The sequence below is a fragment of the Panthera leo genome, chromosome A1 (assembly GCF_018350215.1).
Source record: "Panthera leo isolate Ple1 chromosome A1, P.leo_Ple1_pat1.1, whole genome shotgun sequence".
NCBI classification, from domain to species: Eukaryota; Metazoa; Chordata; class Mammalia; order Carnivora; family Felidae; genus Panthera; species Panthera leo.
This window is the reverse complement of record NC_056679.1, coordinates 71,695,992-71,715,865: the sequence shown is the minus strand read 5'-3', so window position 1 is coordinate 71,715,865 and position 19,874 is coordinate 71,695,992. Positions and strand designations below refer to the sequence as shown.

Sequence of the window (19,874 nt, the reverse complement as noted above, 5' to 3'; positions counted from 1 at the left end):
AAGTAAGGAAGTACTTTTTAAAAAGAAAGGAGAAGAAAAGAAAAAGAAAAGGGTATACTGGAAGAGTAAGAAGCCACCTGAAAGAGCCCCCGATGACAAATTGAGCAATCAAATAAATAATAATGGTCTTAGATTATAACCCAAAGAATGAAATAAACAGCCAAAAAGCCATACTTACACATAAATTATCGAATTTAAAAGTGGAGAAGTGACAACTGTTCCTTACAGAATAATCCCGAGTGAATATAGAGGCAATATAGAGAAATAGAAATAATAGAATAATAAATGAGGGAAATAGAAAATCGCCATTAGAACATTATATTTATAAGCAGGACCTACTGCTGCGTGCTAAAATCAATATGAGGCTCTAAGGAGAAATAGACATTTACGTGACCTCAAAGTTTCTTCCTTCAAAACTTTTTTTTTAATTATTCTGATGGGTTTTTTTTTAATTTTTTTAACGTTTATTTAATTTTGAGGCAGAGAGAGACACAGCATGAACGGGGGAGGGGCAGAGAGAGAGGGAGACACAGAATCGGAAGCAGGCTCCAGGCTCTGAGCCATCAGCCCAGAGCCCGACGCAGGGCTCGAACTCACGGACCGCGAGATCGTGACCTGAGCTGAAGTCGGGCGCTTAACCGACTGAGCCACCCAGGCGCCCCTATTCTGATGGTTTTTAACATATGTCTGCAAATTCTTTGATACTTCCCCCTCCTTGGAGGTGAAGCCTAAGTCTTCTCTTCTTAACTGTGGGCAGGAATTGGTGATTTCTACCTGGTAGTGTAAGGAAACAGAGACTGTAACGTTACAGTTACAGAAACCTGGAAGATACCTTACCCCAGTAATGACAGTCGCCATCACCAACATGAAGGCACATTGGTGTCATGTTCCCCCTGATATGATGAGATAAGCCTAGCGTCTCCATAATACTGTTCCCCCCAAATCCACAACGTCAGCCAAATCCTGAGAAAGCATTGGACAACCCCATACTGAGGGCCATTCTGCAAGTTACCTGCCCAGTATGCCTTAAAACGGCCAAGGTCTTTTAAAAACAAGGAAGGTACGAGAAACTGTCACACGCTCTAGAGGAGCCTAAAAAGACATGATAACGAAATACAATGTGGCACCGGGACTGGATCTTGAAACAGAAAAGACACTGATACAAAAACCAGTGTCTGTGCTTTAGTTAAAAGTATTTCGACCAAGGTTAATTTCTTAGTTTTGATAGATGTTCTATGGTTATGTAAGATGCTAACATAAGAAAAAGCTGGGTCAAGGGCATACAGGAACTCTCTGTACTATCTTACTATCTTTGCAATTCTTATGTAAGTTTAAAATGATTTCAAAATAAAGTGTTGTTTTTTTTAAAAATGGGATAAGAATTTCCTATGGTAAAGTCCAATAACACAACATATAAATTGGCTGCTATGTGGCCTTGTTCAAAGACACGTGCATCTGCCAAGCTTTATACCATGAATACGTTGTATAGAATTTATAGTTCATTTTGCTTTTCTGATCTTAAGAAGTTGAGAGCATACATGTCATCAGGAGCCAAATGCTTTTTATGATTTTGTTTCTAATAGAAAATCTGATGAGACTTGTCATTTCTCTTCATCTTTAATCAGTAAAATAACTCATTCTGAAACTGGGAGACTTGTTTGTGCTGGTTAATATAGCTGCTTCCACATTGTAAAGAACCTAAGAAAAGGATAACAAAATGCTGAGAAATACCACAAAGGGGTCACTTCACCTGTTTATGAGACCACATTGAGTCTGCCTGTTTTATTCTCCATCTCATCATCATTGTGTTATCTTTGTCCTGTGTATGTAAATGTATGGTATGAGGCCATGGGGCACTAAGAGTCCCACACTTAATTTAAAATGTGTCATCTTAGTGGGGGGAAGATACACATAATTAGGAAGTTATGGCATAAAGACCTGAGCACTAAGGTTGAAGAAGGAACATAGGAGAACATATATCTAACTCAGATTGCAGGCAGGTGGGGAAGATGTATCTAGAAACGATGACCCGGAATGTTGTTAGCAAAATAGGAGAAGACGTTCCGTGTTAAAGAAATAGCAGGTACCAAATTGCAGAAGTAAAAACCCATCTACTGCTTGAAAATGTTGTTTTGATGAGGCAATATAAAACAGTGTTTAGGAGCTCAAGCTGTGGAATCAGAAAGATTCCGCATACCAGGACTATGACTTCCAGCCGTGTGACCTTGGGCGGCTGACTTAAGCTCTTGTGACCTCAGTTTCCTCATCTGTAACATGCTAGAGCATGGAGCTGCCTCATGGGCTAAACCGGATTAAGTAATATTAGCAATGCCAAGTGTTCAGCATAGAGTCATGTTTACTACTTCAACTTACCAATTATTGTTATTCTAAGAAATCTTCCTAGAGGAGATGATTTTTGAGGGAGTTAACTGAGTGTAGAAGGAAAGTGTGTTGCAAGCGATGGGGGGGGGGGGGGAGGCAGCAGTAGGGAGTATGTTCAGAGGCACAAATACATGAAGTAAGACTGTGGGAAGGACCCGCAAACCACTATCATTGGAATATAAGGTGCAAGGCACCGAAGGGTCGTTTATGCCGTCTTAGAAGATTCTAATTTCTTCTATATACAAATGAACATCCTTGAATTACTTTAAAGACCAGGAACATGATGGTGTTTCTTTTTCAGGTGTTCTGTAAAGAAAAATGGGCTTCAAGGGGCAAGACGAAGATGGAAACCCAGTTGGGGGACAGGTGGGTTAGTAGAGGCAGTGAGATAAAACCAGGATGCCTGAGTGGCTGCTGGCTTCAGCAGCATGGGAAATGTTGGTGGCTGCTAAGAGCAGCCCTGAGGTGGTGCTGGGGAGAGACCTGAGACAGCGAGGGTGGAAGATGCGAGGAAGTTAGTGCAGGTAAGCCGTATGTATAGCGAGTGTAGACGACACTTCGGAGAAGGCAGTTTGAAAAGGGAAAGGAATCAGATCAGGAGAAATGTTCACCATTCTTTTCATTTTCATTTTTAAAATCAAGGGTCTTGAGAAAATCAGTCAATCAAAGGGGCAGAAGTTGGAGCGTGGATGGAGGGGAGGGTTTGGACAGCACAGCATGTGAGCGTCCTCAGAATTTATCCCCACTCGCTGAGATGAGAGCATTTTCAGGCAGAACTAGCAGTTACTGTGGCATAGTGATAGCTTTGGTTTTTATAGCACATTTCCCTTGAGTAATTCAAATTACAGACAATATGCTATCTCACTTATATATCTGGCATTTATATAAAGGAGGGAAGATCCTCATTTTTCATTTGAGAACATTGAAATCCAAAGTGCTTAAGGGATTATAAAACCGAACAAAATTTTAAATCCACATCTTCTTACTTTTTTTTTTTTTTTTTTTTTTTTACTGTTTTTACTTAGACTGTGTTTTCTCCTGTGTTTTCTAAATCAAACCAGGGAGGACAATTATGTGAGTGTAATATATATACGTGTGGATATGTATATATATATATATATATATATGTATATATATATATATATATATATATATATATATATATATATATATTCTGAATTCCCTTTGGTGTGGGCTTTATCCTATTACTTACTGAATATTCATCTCTTAACAAGAACCAACTATCTAGTTTACATAGAATTCTAATATAATTTCATCTGAAGTGGAGCAAAAAAACGCATTTTTTATCATAATGAACATGTTTCTATGACTCAGTAAGTTTCCTAATGGAAACAACTGCGTCTCACTTGAATAACACAAGAGAAATAGAATGTAAAATAGAGGTGTTTGGGACCAGAAGAAAAAACATGCGAAAGCAAACTGTTCATTACTTCTGTCTCAAAGAAATCATTACTTCCATTCATGGGATTTCAGGGGACAATCATATGAGGAAAACCTACCCATTCGACATAATTCGGCATTCTAGTTTTGAATAGGTTTTTTTGTTTGTTTGTTTTCATCTTACTAACTTGTTAGCATTTTCTGCTAGCCTCGCCTTGTTGCAACTGTTTTTCACACTGCTTCACAAAGTCACCTTCTGAAGGACACTTAAAGCCGGTACGATCTTAGGTTCAGTGCTGTGTACATCCAAGGGATGGCACAAGACGATATAAATGTCAGAGTCCTTCCTAAGTGCTCTGCTGGGCCTCCCAAACCAGGAAGTGCAGAAGCCACTTAACTCCCCAGTGCACCAGCTCCTCCGAGAACACACCTCGGCCATGCTGTAAGGAGGAATGAGGAACCCCTCCGAGTCTGTTGAGAGATGTAGGAAAGGAAACACCAAGTGCCATGAATCAACTGATGTTATAAAACTACTTTGAACATTTGGAGGTGCCAGCTGTCATATTAAAATGTCTCATTTATGGCCCAGAAGCCAAGAAATAGAGCCCTCCAGTTTGTATCAATAAAACCCCAAATTGACCTTGGAAGTTCTGGATGTATTCCAGATTTTTTGTAAAACGGGGGAGAGTAGGTGACTTAAACACTTTTTAAGGGAAGCATTTTTAAAAGCATACAGTAGTGCTGTCTTATATTCAATCATGTGGCTGAAGGCCCTTTGCCCAGGGCAAAAGAAAAAGAAAGAAAGAAAGAAAATATTCTCCCTTCTAAGAAACTCCTTATTGGACTCAACAGCCTAGTGAATTTATATTTTATATCAAGGTTTTATAGTAACACTGGGACACGGAGATATTAACAGAGACCAACATGTTTGATCATTACTCCAGATATCCCATCTGTTTTAACCCAGAAGCCGTGCAGTTTCAGTTGTAAAAATCACAGATGCAAAATAGCAAGAGAAACTTGCTTGAAAAATAACAGTTTATGCTTTAGGAAGAGTCTCACTTCTGAATTACTGCATCATGTATAGATCCAGGAAAACCGGCCAAACCCATTGTCTAAAGAAGAAAAGAGAACTCGGCCTTACTTTACTCAGATAACATATACAAACTTCCTTCTCCAGATTGAGCATAATGTGGCTGTTTTTCACATACTGAACTGCCAGAAAAATACTCCTCAGCTACACTGACCTACAGGTCTGTGCACATTTTTCAAACTAGCACGAACTAGATTTTAAAATGAGAATCGTTCCCAAGTCTGAATACTTTTTAAGTTGTTTTCTTTTAGAAAAATCACACCAAAAATTACAAAAATTTTTATTTAACATAATCCTTCAATTCAGTTATTTGTCGCAGCATTTAGAAAGGAACCGAAACTGAATAATGTTTGAATATTTTAACAGAAGAAAGCACAGGCTGGAATACAGAAGATGTAAGCGATGAGGCAGAACAGGGTATGTGTCATGCAGAGCGATTACACCCAAGTCTCTTGAGAAGCACACAGAAAGCAAAAGGCTTTCAGCCGCCCGACGTGTAATGATATCTCCACAAGACAGATGCTGAGCCATAGAATAGCCCTGAGCTTCGATGATTTATATACTTTAAAGCTCAAGGTTTGAATCTTTCTCTTTTATTCTAATTTCTTCTTTGCAAATGTGTTTTTTAAAACCATGTGAGTCTGTTACAAATCTATCATCTGATCTATTTGTTACAGCCACACGTCATGCTCAGTCAAAGCCATTATGAATTCTTTCCTTTGTTACTGTTCTTTATATCAGATATTTCTTTTCTTTAATTTTTTTTAATGTTTATTTCCTTTTGAGAGAGAGAGAGACAGAGTGCAAGTGGGGGGTGGGGCAGAGAGTGAGGGAGACACAGAATCTGAAGCGGACTCCAGGCTCCAAGCGGTCAGCACAGAGCCTGACACGGGGCTCGAACTCACGAACCACGAGAACATGACCTGAGCCAAAGTCAGACGCTTAACCCACTGAGCCACCCAGGCGCCCCTACATTAGATTTTCCAACATAAAGACTGAAATCTTGTGTTCTCTGCATTCTGCATTCTCTTCCTTCCATCCAAGAGTTATAATCTTTGAAATTATTTCCAAGCGAACATTTACAATTACAATTACTGTACGTTAGAAGGTCTGCTTTTGTGGTATAGTATAAGGATCTTCAATAATCATCCCGTATTTTCAATGTAATCCATATTACTCACCCATTTGCATCAAAGTAAGTTTAACCTTGGGGAAATCTGTGCTTAAATGCAAGAAGGGGGAAGAATTTGGATAAAAGGTAGAATAGGGTTTATTGTGCGTCAGGAAACTTGACTGTGGTTTCCAAGTACCATGCAGTATTTCTCTTTGCTCTGGCTGCCTCACCTTCATCCCACCCTACACCCCTCGGTAGGCAAGCCGATCCCATCGTCCTCTCGTATTTCTTCCTCTTTTTGTATCTTGACCAACATCACGGACTGGGGAAGGAGAAATCGTCCAGGTTTTGGAGATTAATAGCAGTGGAGTAAGGATTAGATGATTTTGCTGAACTTTTCCAAACCGAGCACACCCAGCACCCAGACCAAGATCAGCTGTCCTTAGAAGCCCCTCCCCACATGTCCTCTTAGTCATGATGCTTCACCCCACCCCAGGGTAACTACTCTGCAGACGCTCAGCCAGATAGAGTAGCATCACCTGCTCTTTAACTTTATATAAATGGGATCGTTCAGGATGTACTTGTTTCATTGGTGGGGATTCCTTCATTCAACGTTAGTTTGTAAAATTCACCCAAATCCTTGTGCTTGGAAGTAGTTCATTGACTCAAATGCATAAATAAACCACAATTTACTTCTCCATTCAACTGCTGATGGGCATTTGAGGAGTTTATGGTTTAGCGTGGCTGTGGGCTTGTGAGGACGTGGCTGTGGTGTGCATGTGGACATGTTTCTGGTAGATGCCGAGATGCTGGATGTGTGTATATTCACCTGTAGTTGATGCTGTTTAACTGTGAACAGCAGACAGAACACGTGGCAGGTGCTGTCAAGAAAGAGGCCCCTCCCCCGCTTGTAGAAGATTCTGTCCAGCACCTCTGCGGTGAGATCTGATATGTCTGCCCCCCATGCAACCACCCACCCTTCTCTGGCTTAACTGGCCCTTCTGTGGAGCCATGATGCCCGACATTTGAGAGGATTAGTAGGATCCTGAAGAACCTCCTGAGTCATCAAAAAGAGCTTCTCATTTGTAGTTTTACGGTTCCACGATCAATTCATGCTAAATTCTAATTCATTTATTCACAAACAGTTATTATTTTTCTACTCTCTACAAGGTGCTATAGAAGTAAATTAAAAACATGAGGTGCCTGGGTGGTTCAGTCGGGTGAGCGTCCAACTTCGGCTCAGGTCATGATCTCACAGTTTGTGGGTTTGAGCCCCACATCGGGCTCTGTGCTGACAGCTAAGTCTGGAGCCTGCTTCAAATTCTGTGTCTCCCTCTCTCCCTACCTCTCCCCTACTCACGCTCTGTCTCTCTCTCTCTCTCTTTCAAAAAGAAAATAAACATTAAAAAAAATTTTAACAGAATCTGGGGTGCCTAGTTGGCTCAGCTGGTTGAGTGTCTGACTCTGGATTTTGGCTCAGGCCATGATCCCCGTGTCGTAGGATGGAGCCCCGAGCTGGTCTCCATGATGAGCATAGATCCTGCTTGATATTCTCTTTCTCTCTCTTTCTCTCTCTCTCTCTCTCTCTCTCTCTCTCTCTCTCTCTCTCCCCCTCTTCCCCTCTCACAATCTTTCACTCTCTAAAAAAAATTTTTTTTAAGTAAAAAAACACAGAATCTTGCCCCTGAGGAGTTTACAAGTTTGGGGAAGTATAAATAACTCTAACACTAAGTAGAATGAGATGTGTTCCATTTTAAAAACATGCAGGCAAGGTGACTATTTTTCAATACGGGTACCCTACATTTGCCAAACATGATAGGCTAGGGTATTTAATTAAATATTATACAATTTTTTGTCTAGGAGCACCTGGTTGGCTCAGTTGGTTAGGCATCTGACTTTGGCTCAGGTCATGATGTCATGGTCCATGAATTTTGGCCCCGAGTTGGGCTCTGTGCTGACAGCTCAGAGCCTGGAGCCTGCTTCAGATTCCGTGTCTCCCTCTCTCTCTGCCCCTCCCCTACTTGTGCTCTGTCTCTCTCTCTCAAAAACGAATAAACGTTAAAACTTTTTTCTTTAATTTTACATCTAAACTTACTCTAAACATCTATGGGCTCATTGATGATAGATGTAAGTTCAGGTTGAATGCCACAGAGTCTAATTTTATTCTATTCTGTGAATCTAGGGATACTTAGACTCTACACCAACAAATTTTTCAATCAGTAAATTGATACTTTCTGCTTATCTTTCCACCCTTCAGGATATACCTACAATCCTTTCTTTTATTTCCAAGTTATCTGCTAGAGTTTAGTTCTGCTGGTGATTGTATAATTATTCATTCAACATATATTTGTGTCGGTTACTTTGTGTCAATATTGTGGCAGCCCCGGAACATGAAATAAGGAAACACACCCAACCCCTGCAAACATCCTTGTCCTCTGAGGACCCTTGTCATCCTAGAATTTACAGGCTCAGCGGAAAGAGAAACAGTGGTCAAGAACTTCAACTACTGTATGTAGTGGGTTTAATAGTGTCCCTCCAAAATTCATGTCCACCTGGGGCCTCAGAATGGGACCTGTTTGGAACTTAGATTTTTACAGACATGATCAATTAAGATCATACTGCGTTAGGGTGGGCCCTGATTTAAATGACTGGTGTCTTTGTAAGAAAAGAGAAGGAGAGTCAGATAGACACAGAAACACACGGGGAAGAAGCCTTATGATTTCACAGGAAGATAACAGAGCAATGTAGCTACAGGGCAAGGAACACCAGGATTGCTGGGAAGCTGAGTCAAGGAAAGCAGTCTTCCCTAGAGCTTTCAGAGAGAGCATGATGCTGCTGATACCTTGATTTAGGTTTCCCAGCCTCCAGAATACTAGGAGAAGTTTCTGGAAATAAAAGTAGCACCGTCGTTTTTTAAAGCTTCTCCCTTTGCTCCTCACCTTGAGCTCTCAGCACCTTGTTTAGATCTCAGCTAGAAGAGCTATTATATTTGTCATTATCTGTTTATATAACCATCTATCGGTTATAATGTGGGCTCCGTGAGAGCAAATACAGTGTCTTAGTTATTTTTATATCCCTAGAACTTTGCATGGAACCTGGCCTCTGGGATTTGATTTATAAGTGACTGCATTGATATATAAATAAGTGAGTCAGCAAATACATGCATTAAATACCTTGTTTCTGCTCTGTCTTCTTGGCCTGTCTTTGGCCTTACATAATTGCCTTTCTCTCTGGTCTGACTTAACATATTAACTGCCTTTTCTTTTTCTGTGTGCTCTACTTACCACTGACAAATATTTTTATACCAGTTGTCCCAATAAATTTTTGGAAAACGAGTCTCTTCCTCGTGAATTTCTGTGTTTACATGTGGGGCCATTTTTCTGATTCCCTGCATCTCATGGAAATGCTAGCCATGTTTGCTTTGCACCTTTGAGAGCTAATTCTTCATCATTGCCACCATCATAACCATCAAATGGTTACCTTTTCTAAATGAGGTTACCACATCAGTCAGAAAAACCACAGACAGGCCCCAGAATTAACTAAGATGTACAGATGGCTATGGCAAAATATTTATATTATATAAAACAAAAATGTAGGAACAGTTTCTGAAGTTTATGAGAAATGAGGCACGTTTTCTGAACTAGAAATAAGACATGTAACCTCGCGATGAGCTCACAACCGATTGGACAACCGTGTATTGTATTGAAATTGTATGTTCCCCCAAATGCAGCACCCATGTTCTCTCTGGCCAGTGTGGATACCCTCACTCAGGGAGGAGGGAAGAGTTGGCACCTCTCTGACTTACAAAAATGTTCTCAGCCTCCCATGCTAATCTTTCCACAAACTGGAGACAGGTTGTAATTATAAAGTAAAAGCACACCCAGCAAGGGAGAAGAAGCTGATGGCTTTTGAAACATGCTTCCCTAAGCCCAGCAGAGAAGCTGCCCGAATTTGATGGACTCTTTGAACCGGATCGGCGTTCTGAGATGCAGGCTGGAGAGGGGGACGAGTTGGGTGGACATAGAGAGGTTCATCCCAGTCTACAGAGAGGTCTGAGAGGAGGCAGTAGTAAAAAGAAGTAAGGGGGGGGCACCTGGGTGGCTCAGTCGGTTAAGCGTCTGACTTCGGCTCAGGTCATGATCTCACGGTTCCTGAGTTCAAACCCCATGTGGGGCTCTGTGTTGACAGCTCAGAGCCTGGAGCCTGCTTAATGTTCTGTGTCTCCCTCTCTCTCTGCCCCTCCCCCACTCATGCTCTGTCTCTCTTGCTCTCAAAAATAAATAAAACATAAAAAAAAAAAAGAAGTAAGGGAGGTTGGCAAGAGAAGTCAGCCTTGGATTGGGAAGACAGTGCGTTCTGAGAAGGGGAGGAAGCACATTACTTCATTTTTCAGGCCAGAGTTCCCCTAGCCAAATCCATCCTTAGGACGGCTCCTTAGCTCAGCACTGGTTCCAGTTTGTGACCTCAAGTCCCAGTCTCCCTGAGACCTAATTTGTAGAAATATAAAAGCCCTCTTGTAGATAGAGAGATGATAGATAGATAGATACCATTTGCTTGTCATTTCTTGCAAAGATATTTTATGGCATGTAATATAATCATTCTCAAGCATCCATCCTTAAAACTAACTAAACAGAGAACTCTTCCTGTAGGTACCAAATGTGTTGTTTCCATTTTGAGCTTTTCTTTTTAATCTGCTAGAATAAATGATGCATTTTCTTGACATTTTCCCTCTTTACAACTATTACTACTTAGGAGTTTCATTTATTTGTATTCTTTTGATTTCCTGCCGTAGCACACATATTTATAAAACAAATTTTATTGTTAGGTTATTGGATATGCTAGTGATAATAAAGAAGTAAACAATAAAAAGTAATGTTTGGTGTTAACGGGAATATTTGGGAATAAAATAACAATAAGTGTTTCCTCTCATTATTTTTTTTTCTGGGCTAATTTTTTGCTTGGTTTAGTTTTGGGTTTGTTTTCCGGGTTGTTTTCAAGTTTGTGCACGGAGAGAGCGGTAGATGGCGGGAGACAGTAACGCACTTGATGGGTCTCTGCTGCCATCTACCGCACCAACTCACCGTTTCCTTGATTCGAAAACTCAAGTACACCGTGACTTGCAGTAAGCCAAGTTCCCCCTTGTCTTCTTTCTATTTTTTTCTTTAGTTAAAGCAAAGTGAAGCCAATGCAGACACCAAAGAGAAGCTCCCTTTGCGACTTCGAATCTTTGAAAAATTTCCAAACAGACCGCAAATGGTGAAAATCTCAAAGCTTCCTTCAGATTTTACAGTTCCTAAAATCAGGTATTAACATACTTATTTCATATGTGCCAAATACACTGTCAAAGAGTTATCTTGAATCTGCATCAGTCCTTCTTTCAAGTTCATGTTTAAAAGAAGGGTATTTTTTCCTATTTTTACGTTATTTATGTTTCTACTCTCTCTACCTCTGTTTTAAAAGCCATTGACCCCTTTAAGGGATATATTCGGAGCAGTCATTTGATGGTGGCATTAGGCTGCTTCCCCCTGCTTCTTCCCGAGATGCTCCTCAGGGATTCGACTCCCCAGGTAACCGGCACGAGTGCTCACAGCTGCAGGTAGACACCAACCCCTGACTTTCAACCATATAAGGATAAACTTGCCTCTTGAAGCCTTTTATTTTCAAGGAAGTAGAGAAATGCCACCAGCCAGGTTTCTGTCCTGCTGTGACAGCATTTGTTTAGAACGTCATGTCTGATTCCAGTATAATTTGTCTTTCACGCTTTTGTCAAGTTTAAAAATTCTTTAATGCATCTTAGAGAACAAGTAGTGCATTACAAAGACCTGCTCAAAAGTGTGTTGCCATTGTTTCTTTACGCATCATAAACCAACATAACTATTGCGGGAGAGAATGGTATGTCGTTCCTCCAAATCTTTAAACTGTCCTTAATGTAGCATGGACACAACCTTAGTAGGAAAATTCTGGTGACATGGCTTGCCCAGCACACTCACCTTAGGCTCTATTGGGTCCTTGTCTTCCTCTTTTAAAAGAAGAAATGTGGCATTTCCCACTTATACTAATTTTATCTTCTACCCCTTTGCCCTTCAGTTAAGCATTTGCATAAAGGATGTGTTCAAACCCTTATTTTTAATAATTAAAGGATTTTATTTCAGTTGTAGCTCAAAAATCACAAATAGAACCAGAATAGTATGAAATTTGACATTTTTATGTAACTAGTTCTAAAAACAGTCCTGTGGGGGGGTTATAAAAATGTGAGACTGGATATGGTGCCATAATATTTAAAATTCAAATGGAAACATATTTGCATTTCTGATTAAAATAATTTTTTAACTTGAAAATAGGAAGTATGGGGCACCTGGGTGGCTCAGTCGGTTAAGCGTCCAACTTCCGCTCAGGTCATGATCTTGAGGCTCATGAGTTCAAGTCCCCCGTCAGGCTCTGTGCTGAGAAACCTGGAGCCTGGAGCCTGCTTTGGATTCTGTGTCTCCCTCTCTCTCAGCCCCTCCTCCCCCCACTCGTGCTCTGTCTCTGTCTTTCTCTCTCAAAAATAAATATTAAAAAATTTTAAAGAAAAAGAAAATAGGAAGTATAAAAGAGCCACATATTAGATTCAAGATTAGTGGTTGTATGAAAAGGTGTTATTTGCATTCTCACCATGTTTTGGAGATGAGATAAAGCAAGTTTCTTTGAGTTATTTTTAATCTTTAAATGTAAAATTATCTCTCGATAATTCTTATGATGAGTGGAAGTTCGGAGAGATGAACTAATTCTTCTAAGTCTTAGAGGCGGAAAAGAAGTATCTTATTACCACAATGAGATTCAAAAAACTACCATCAATGACTGAATATAATTGCTTAAAAGTTATTTCAGGGGCATTGCTTTTTTAAACAAAACTACTGAAGATTCACGAAGCTTTCTCTAAATTAATTATTTTGCTAATTAAATTTAAACACTGCTCTTGGCATGATGTGTCTTCTTTCTTTCTTTCTTTCTTTCTTTCTTTCTTCTTTCTTTCTTTTGTTAGCAGCAGGCAAAAGTTTATTAGAATATAAGATGAGGAATGAAGAATAGTAGGAAAGCTCCCTTTACAAAGAGGGGACATTAGAAAGTGAATGTCCTGGGTCTTTTTTTCTCTGAACTTCTGTCATCTCTATCTTAGCTCAAGCAAATGCACAGGTGTAAAACGCCACCACGTGCTCCATTTTATTTAACAATGCTTGACATGTGTGTGTCTGTACTTCATTTGCAAAGGGAGAGTTTCATGAAGCAGTTCATCGATCGCCAGCAACAGGACACCTGCTGCCTGTTACGGAGCCTCCCTTCCACCTCTTCCTCGTCCTGCGATCACTCCAAACGGTCCGCAATAGAAGACAACAAATACATTGACCAAAAAGTAAGAATCCACTGCTTCAAATTACCAAAGTTTTCTTAAGCACGTATGTTTTACATAATTGCAAGGCTCTATGGGGTCCTGAAATCGAAGGTCTCAGGACAATAATGAAGAAAATGATTTTATTTGTAGAAGAAATTGTTAAACCTGACATTGGTATTATTTATGAATTTCAGTTTTGCATTTGTACACGTCAGCTTCTGAGCCGTGCCAGGTAGCAGCCCTGTGACTTTGATGGGTAGAGAGTGTCCCAACCCTGCATTTTCTTACTTGCAGAAGGGTTCTGATTGCCAGCGGTCACCCCAGGTTTAAGGGTGGCCTGTGTGTTGCTTTTTCAAGAGACCATGTTTATTCCAGTTATTACACTAGGGAGAAAAACCAGAGCAAGTTATAAAAATCAGTCAAGGGGCTCCTGGGTGGCTCAGTCAGTTAAGCGTCTGACTAAGGTTCAGGTCATGATCTCGCCGTCCATGAGTTCGAGCTATGCATCAGGCTCTGACAGCTCAGGGCCTGGAGCCTGCTTCAGATTCTGTGTCTCCTACTCTCTGTTCCTCCCCCACTTGCACTCTGTCTCTCTCTCTCAAAAATAAATAAACATTAGAAAAAAAAATCAGTCAACATAACTACCGCTTATTAAGTGCTTAGTATGTGGTGGCAATTATCACTATGTGTTGTCTTAATCATGTTGTGATCTATCTATCATTCAATAGTTGATAGGAATTTTTTCCCTCTGATTCCACAGTTAGAAAATGAATGACCAGTTACAGAGTTTGTAACAGATCTTAAACATTAGGGTTCACTTGCAGGCGTTTTCCTTTGAAAGTCCTGGTTCACTTTTTATTCCATTAAATTGGGGCCACCCTTTTTCTGTTGCTTAGAATCAAATACATATTTCTCATTATCACGTGAAAATAAAATACCAGCCCCTTCATCCTCTTTCCCCTGCTCTCCCATCCCACGAGGATTAGCCTTTCCCCTCTGCTGCTTTTCTCCTGCCCTTCCCCACCTCTCCCCTCTAACTCTCCCAGCACTCATCATGTGCTGCAGCCCAGTGATTTTGTTCTCAGTTACAATAATGAACTCCTTGTACGATGTCTCTCCCTGTTTATTTTCTTTCAGTCACCTACAGACGCTATTTCTCTCTCTTCTAGATTCCAACGTTGTAGATGACAAGTCTGATGCCACTGTCATTTTTTTTTTCATATGAATATAATTAGTTTTTTCTTTGGTGGTTGGTTGGTTGGTTGGTTGGCAGGTAGGCTTTCTGGTTTGGGGAAGCTTTTAAGACTTTCTACATATCCCTGGGGCTCAGAAACCTTACCAGGATATACTTTGTATGTCGTTTCTCATCAGAACTGCCCCAAATGGGGAGTCTTTTCAGTTTGCAGACTGAGATATTTGTCAGGGAAATTTTCATTTACTATTTGTTCAATTATTACTTTTCCATCTGGCCCTTTATTTCGCTCTTACTTTTTCCCTCATGATTGCCGTCGCTCTGCTTTTCTTCTGTGCTTTGAAATATTTATTCCACTATATCTTCCAAGCCACTGAATTGATCTCAACTGAGATTTTTCTTTGCCTTTAAATTTTGAGTGGAAAAAAACCCCACAAAATGTGCGTTTGCATGTGTGTGTACACATACAAGCAATATTCTTAACCCTCAGTGAAGACTTTGACTGTTTTTTTAAAAATATTAAATTTGTCACATTTCTTGTCCACAGTTGTTACATTTCATTCAATACTGTGTCCAGGGCATACACGAGGAACTGCATGTGTTAGTGGACAATCAAGTGGAGGGATAGTGGCCTGGTTTCAGCCACTCAGTGTGAAGTCGCATTTTACATACTAGAACAGAGAATGTTTATTTTCAAATTTTATTTCAAATGCAGACTTTAAGCCAGAGGTATGGAATGAACCCCCAGCCTGGGCTGTGGTTGTCATGACCAGCCATCTCCACAAAGAATGCCGAGAGCTGGTGGCCGTTATGCCCCAAGTGGGCATAAATCCACAACATACTCTTTAAGTCACTAATAACATTATTCCACTGGAAACACAAAATTGAAATTAGTCCCTGATCATTTATTTTCTCTCTGAAAGCAAATACGACATTTCTCACACTTTCTGAACAAAATATTTTGAAATTGGTGAGGAAAAAAAATAAAGATTCTTGGCAGGTGTGTGGGGGTTCCAAGGGGGGCACACCCTACCACCCTTCTGGGTGCCCACCATCTCCCTCCCCTAGCGATCCCCGTGCTATATCACTGTCTGAGAATTTCAGATGCCATTTCTGACTTCTTCAATGTCCTTATATTTTTGTGGCTTCTGTCTACTTTCTCATTTAACATTATTTTTAACTAACTGAAAGTAAGATAACAATTACAATTTTATTCCATTATCGTACAATTATGAGAACATAATATCCTAAAATATAATGAACTAGCACAGGCACTGCTCCTCAGTGGTATCTAAATCACTCAGCATTGTACAAGAGACTAGAACTAGAGCACCTGGGTGGCTCAGTCAGTTAAGCATCCGACTCTTGATTTCGGCTCAGGTCATGATCTCACAGTTTCCATGAGTTCTAGCCCCAATTTGGGCTCTGCACGTTGACCATGTGGAGCCTGCTTGGAATTCTCCCTCTCTTCCTCTCTCTCTGCCCCTCCCCAGCTCTCTCTGTCTTTCACAAAATAAATAAATAAATTTTTTAAAAAATTAATAGAAGATACTAGAATTTTTTGATGAAAACAGGCATTCCCCAATCTATAAGTTTGGTTGATTCAAACACACAATATCTGCTCTTGTACCAGGAAAATTATAGTGATGGTTAGGTTATCCTTCACCCCAGGCAAGCTTCATTGGCCCATATCTGGATAATCTACAATTGGGAGAATATTATTTATTTCCTCATGAGCTCCATTCTCTGGAGACATGCTCCAGTTGGCAAGGTGGGGTGTAGAGAACATATTTTCTCTTCATCTCAGTAGCCACTACCCTATCATGGCAGCAGCGAGAAGGTTTACCCACGCTACTGTTGCTTCTTAAAGCCTTGGCTTTATTTAGGCTGCAGGGAAAGTCAACTTCCCTCCTTTGACATTCCAGTGTTTGCAGCTTCAGCTGCCATCGCTTCCTGGCCGTCCTCAGAAGTACCTGGGATTTGTTGTCTGTGTTGAGTGCCATTAGCCCAGAAAACCCGACACAGAGAAGCCCGCTTAACGAATGTCAGCATGAGGATGCCCCAGGGGAGCAGAAATTGAAGAGGAAGCAGTCTAGTATTTGTATTTGTAAACATGCCAAGCCTTTTTTAAATTTTTACTTAAAAACCCTAAAGCCACATAAAATTACATAAGCACATGACAAAAATCCTGAACAGAGACCATACCCCTCGTAGCTTCTGATAAAATATTTTTCGGCGAGCACTTGGAAATTTCTGTGACAGCCCCAGCTGCCTTTGGAAATGCCTGGCAGTGTCCAGTGGATGGCAAGGGCTTTCTCTCTATATGAAGAAACTCTCCAGCGTGGTACAGCACAGATTGAGGCTGTTTTTCCTCAAAGAGTAGTAAGAAATAAAAAGAAAATGTGAGGCCGGTCTAACAGTGATTCCCATGACATGAAAAAAAGGAGCACTAAAGTAAAACTTTTCCATTAACGCTGACCTGTAAGGAGAAACTTCTGAGTCCCGCAAAGCTGACCTCGTGTCAAGGAAAATACTGAGTCCCCAGGAACATGAAGATCATAAGTTAAGGGATAAAAAAGAAAACACGACAACGAACGGTGGGGGTGGTTTTGGTTATGCAACTGGAGGAACATGAAGGCACAAAGGCACATGCTGGGCAGGGTACTGTCCGAGTTATGACCTTGGCTTTGAACAACCATAAATAATTCCATGGCAACCTTATGCTGCAGGGACCTGATCACCTTTATCATGTAGTTTAAAATACCTGTCCTTCTCCCCATAAACAATAAGCAAACAAAAACATAAAATCTTTAAGTTGTTGTTGCAGATCCTAAAGGAAAAAGACAGAGGGGCACTTGGGTGGCTCAGGTGGTTGAGTGTCCGACTCTTGATTTCAGCTCAGGTCATGATCTCACGGTTTGTGGGATCAAGCCGTTCATCAGGCTCTGCGCTGACAGTGTGGACCCTGCTCGGATTCTCTCTCTTTCTCTCTCTCTCTCTCTCTCTCTCTCTCTCTCTCTCTCTCCCCTTCTGCCCCTCTCCCCCTCAAAATAAATAAATAAACTTAAAAAAAAAAAAGACAGGAAACAGTGCTTTCCAACCTCTCCCTTGTGGTGAATGGCTGCCCTTCCAGACTCCATAGAAAATGGCATTCCCAAGGCTAATTCCCTCATTCCTTTCTCCTCCTACTCTCCCACACCTGGGGCGTCGGCCAGGGGTTCCCTCTCCTGGTTAAAGGATAAACCTGCATCTCTTGAGAGGACGTTTGTACTTTCCAAGCAGAAGGAAATCGGGCAATGGTTTTCTACCCATTTTTTGTCCAGATTATTGAAACTAAACCCTGGGTTTCTTTAGTAGAGTGTTTTTAGTAAACTGAGGTGTGAACGTGCTTTTCCAGTAGCTCTGGTAATAAAAGCAGCCCATTCACAGGTGAATCGTCTCCATAATGTCAAGGTTTGCACTGTGATTGGAACTGGCGACTCTCTCTGCCCTTTAGCTGAGCTCGCCAATCCTTCTGCCCTGCTGCCTTGGCTGCTGTGCCCTTTCTGGGGTCAAAACCTCACAGCGTGTGGAGAACATGAGGGAACTACACACTCACATCAGCCTGAGCTTGGTTTCAGCTCAGGTCATGATCTCACAGTTTCGTGCATTCAAGCTCCATATCGTGCTCTGTGCTGGCATCATGGAGCCTCTTTGGGATTCTCTCTCTCTCTCTCTCTCTCTCTCTCTCTCTCTTTCTCTCTTTCTCTCTCTCTGCCCCTGGCCCACTCATGCTATCTCTGTCTCTCTCAAAATAAATAAATAAAGTTAAAAAAATAGAGAGTATTTCTCTGACAATAGGGCAACATCTGCCTCTGTCTTACCTGCCTCCTTTCTGCTAAGCATACACAGCAAGTTCCACAGTAAGCCTCCACAATTATCAGCTAACACATGTACAAAGTGAGGGAAGTGATACAAGTAATTACTATGTTTTCTTTGCCCTTTTTATTTCCATAAGTCTTCAGCTTCACTCAGTCATTCAGCAAACGTTTATGGAACACCTGTTGTTCCTCTGGCACCTGAAAATTCAACACTGAGCAAAATGTGAGCAGTGCCCTTTAGGGGCTTTTAGTCTTGTGGGGACAAACGTGTAAATGCAGGGGGGTAAAAATTGTTGCAGGAACCTGAGACAGGATCCCTTACAGGAGCAGGAAGCTTGAGCATTGTAGGAGGAGGGTGCTCCAGGCAGAGAGGGAAGCCTGTGGAAAAGCACAGGACACCGACGATGCTTGACATAACTTCATGAGAAGCAGAGTAGAATGGTGATTATGACCAGTCATAGTCATAAGTGATGTCGGTTCCGATCCTCATCTCTAGAGATAATTCTTATTTTCAGTGTTTGTCATGAGGATTAAATAATAGATTATAATATGTTAAATGCCTAGCATTGCACTGGCATAGCTTATGTCACGTGCCTCTAACACCAGATAAAAAAGATTACCGATACTAAACCATACCATGAATTCAGACTAAGCAAATAGACTTACATTCATCAGTCAAGACAAAGGACTTTTACATAAACAAATTAACCTCCAATTCTAACAGTCTAGTTAAGCACAATATACTAATTATTGATTTATTTTCCTTATTGCTCATGAATATGATATTTTTAGTCTGATTTTTTGTGATATTTCAGTTACTACCCTCATTGCCTACATAGTGTCTCAGATTCTCAAGAAGTAAATTAAATTGCTCTGTAAAGATTTACTCTTCACAAAGCCTTGTTGATTGCCAGACAGCGTTTTGTATTTTTCTGTGTGATTATAGAGTGTTTGATGATTTGTTCCAGTAACTACATACAGAGCAAGTTAACTGATCTATAATTTTCAGGATGAACATTTACTCACCAAAAAAAAGGGGGGGGGTGCGGAAGAACAGCCTATTTTCATCTTTAGGGCTTTTACTCTTCTGAAAGGATTTTCTAAAATAATAGCTTAGCATCTCCGCGGTGCTATTCAAGACGCATCTCTAGGAGGACAGTGGGAGATTACATGGCATCACCACCTCACCAGGGGCCGGATAGCAGAGTTACAAACCATGTGGTCGGTGGGGAGGGAAGAAGCCACCAGACAGAATGTGAAAACTCTCTGGACTTCCGGACTTCTGTGTTTAGCTTACAAATGCATTAGTAGGTGATTGATTGTCCATTTATTCACAATAATGGAGAGGAAACAAAAAGATACAAAATATAAATGAAAACTTTTTCTTTCATTTTGATTGGCCTTTGTAGTATGTTTTCGTGCTGAGATCAAAGTACAGCTGAGTTTGAGTGCACATCTTT

The 19,874-nt window shown here is 40.7% G+C and overlaps 1 protein-coding gene across 4 annotated transcripts in view; it reads left to right on the top strand.

Moving 5' to 3' along the window:
- Window positions 1-19,874, top strand: part of NALCN (sodium leak channel, non-selective) — a 289,974-nt gene that overhangs the window by 189,527 nt on the left and 80,573 nt on the right. For all 4 annotated transcript variants that reach the window (XM_042929986.1, XM_042930009.1, XM_042930002.1 and 1 more), the window contains 2 exons: window positions 11,157-11,293; window positions 13,242-13,383. In XM_042929986.1, coding sequence (XP_042785920.1) covers window positions 11,157-11,293; window positions 13,242-13,383 — 279 coding nt within the window. The remainder of the gene's footprint in view (window positions 1-11,156; window positions 11,294-13,241; window positions 13,384-19,874) is intronic.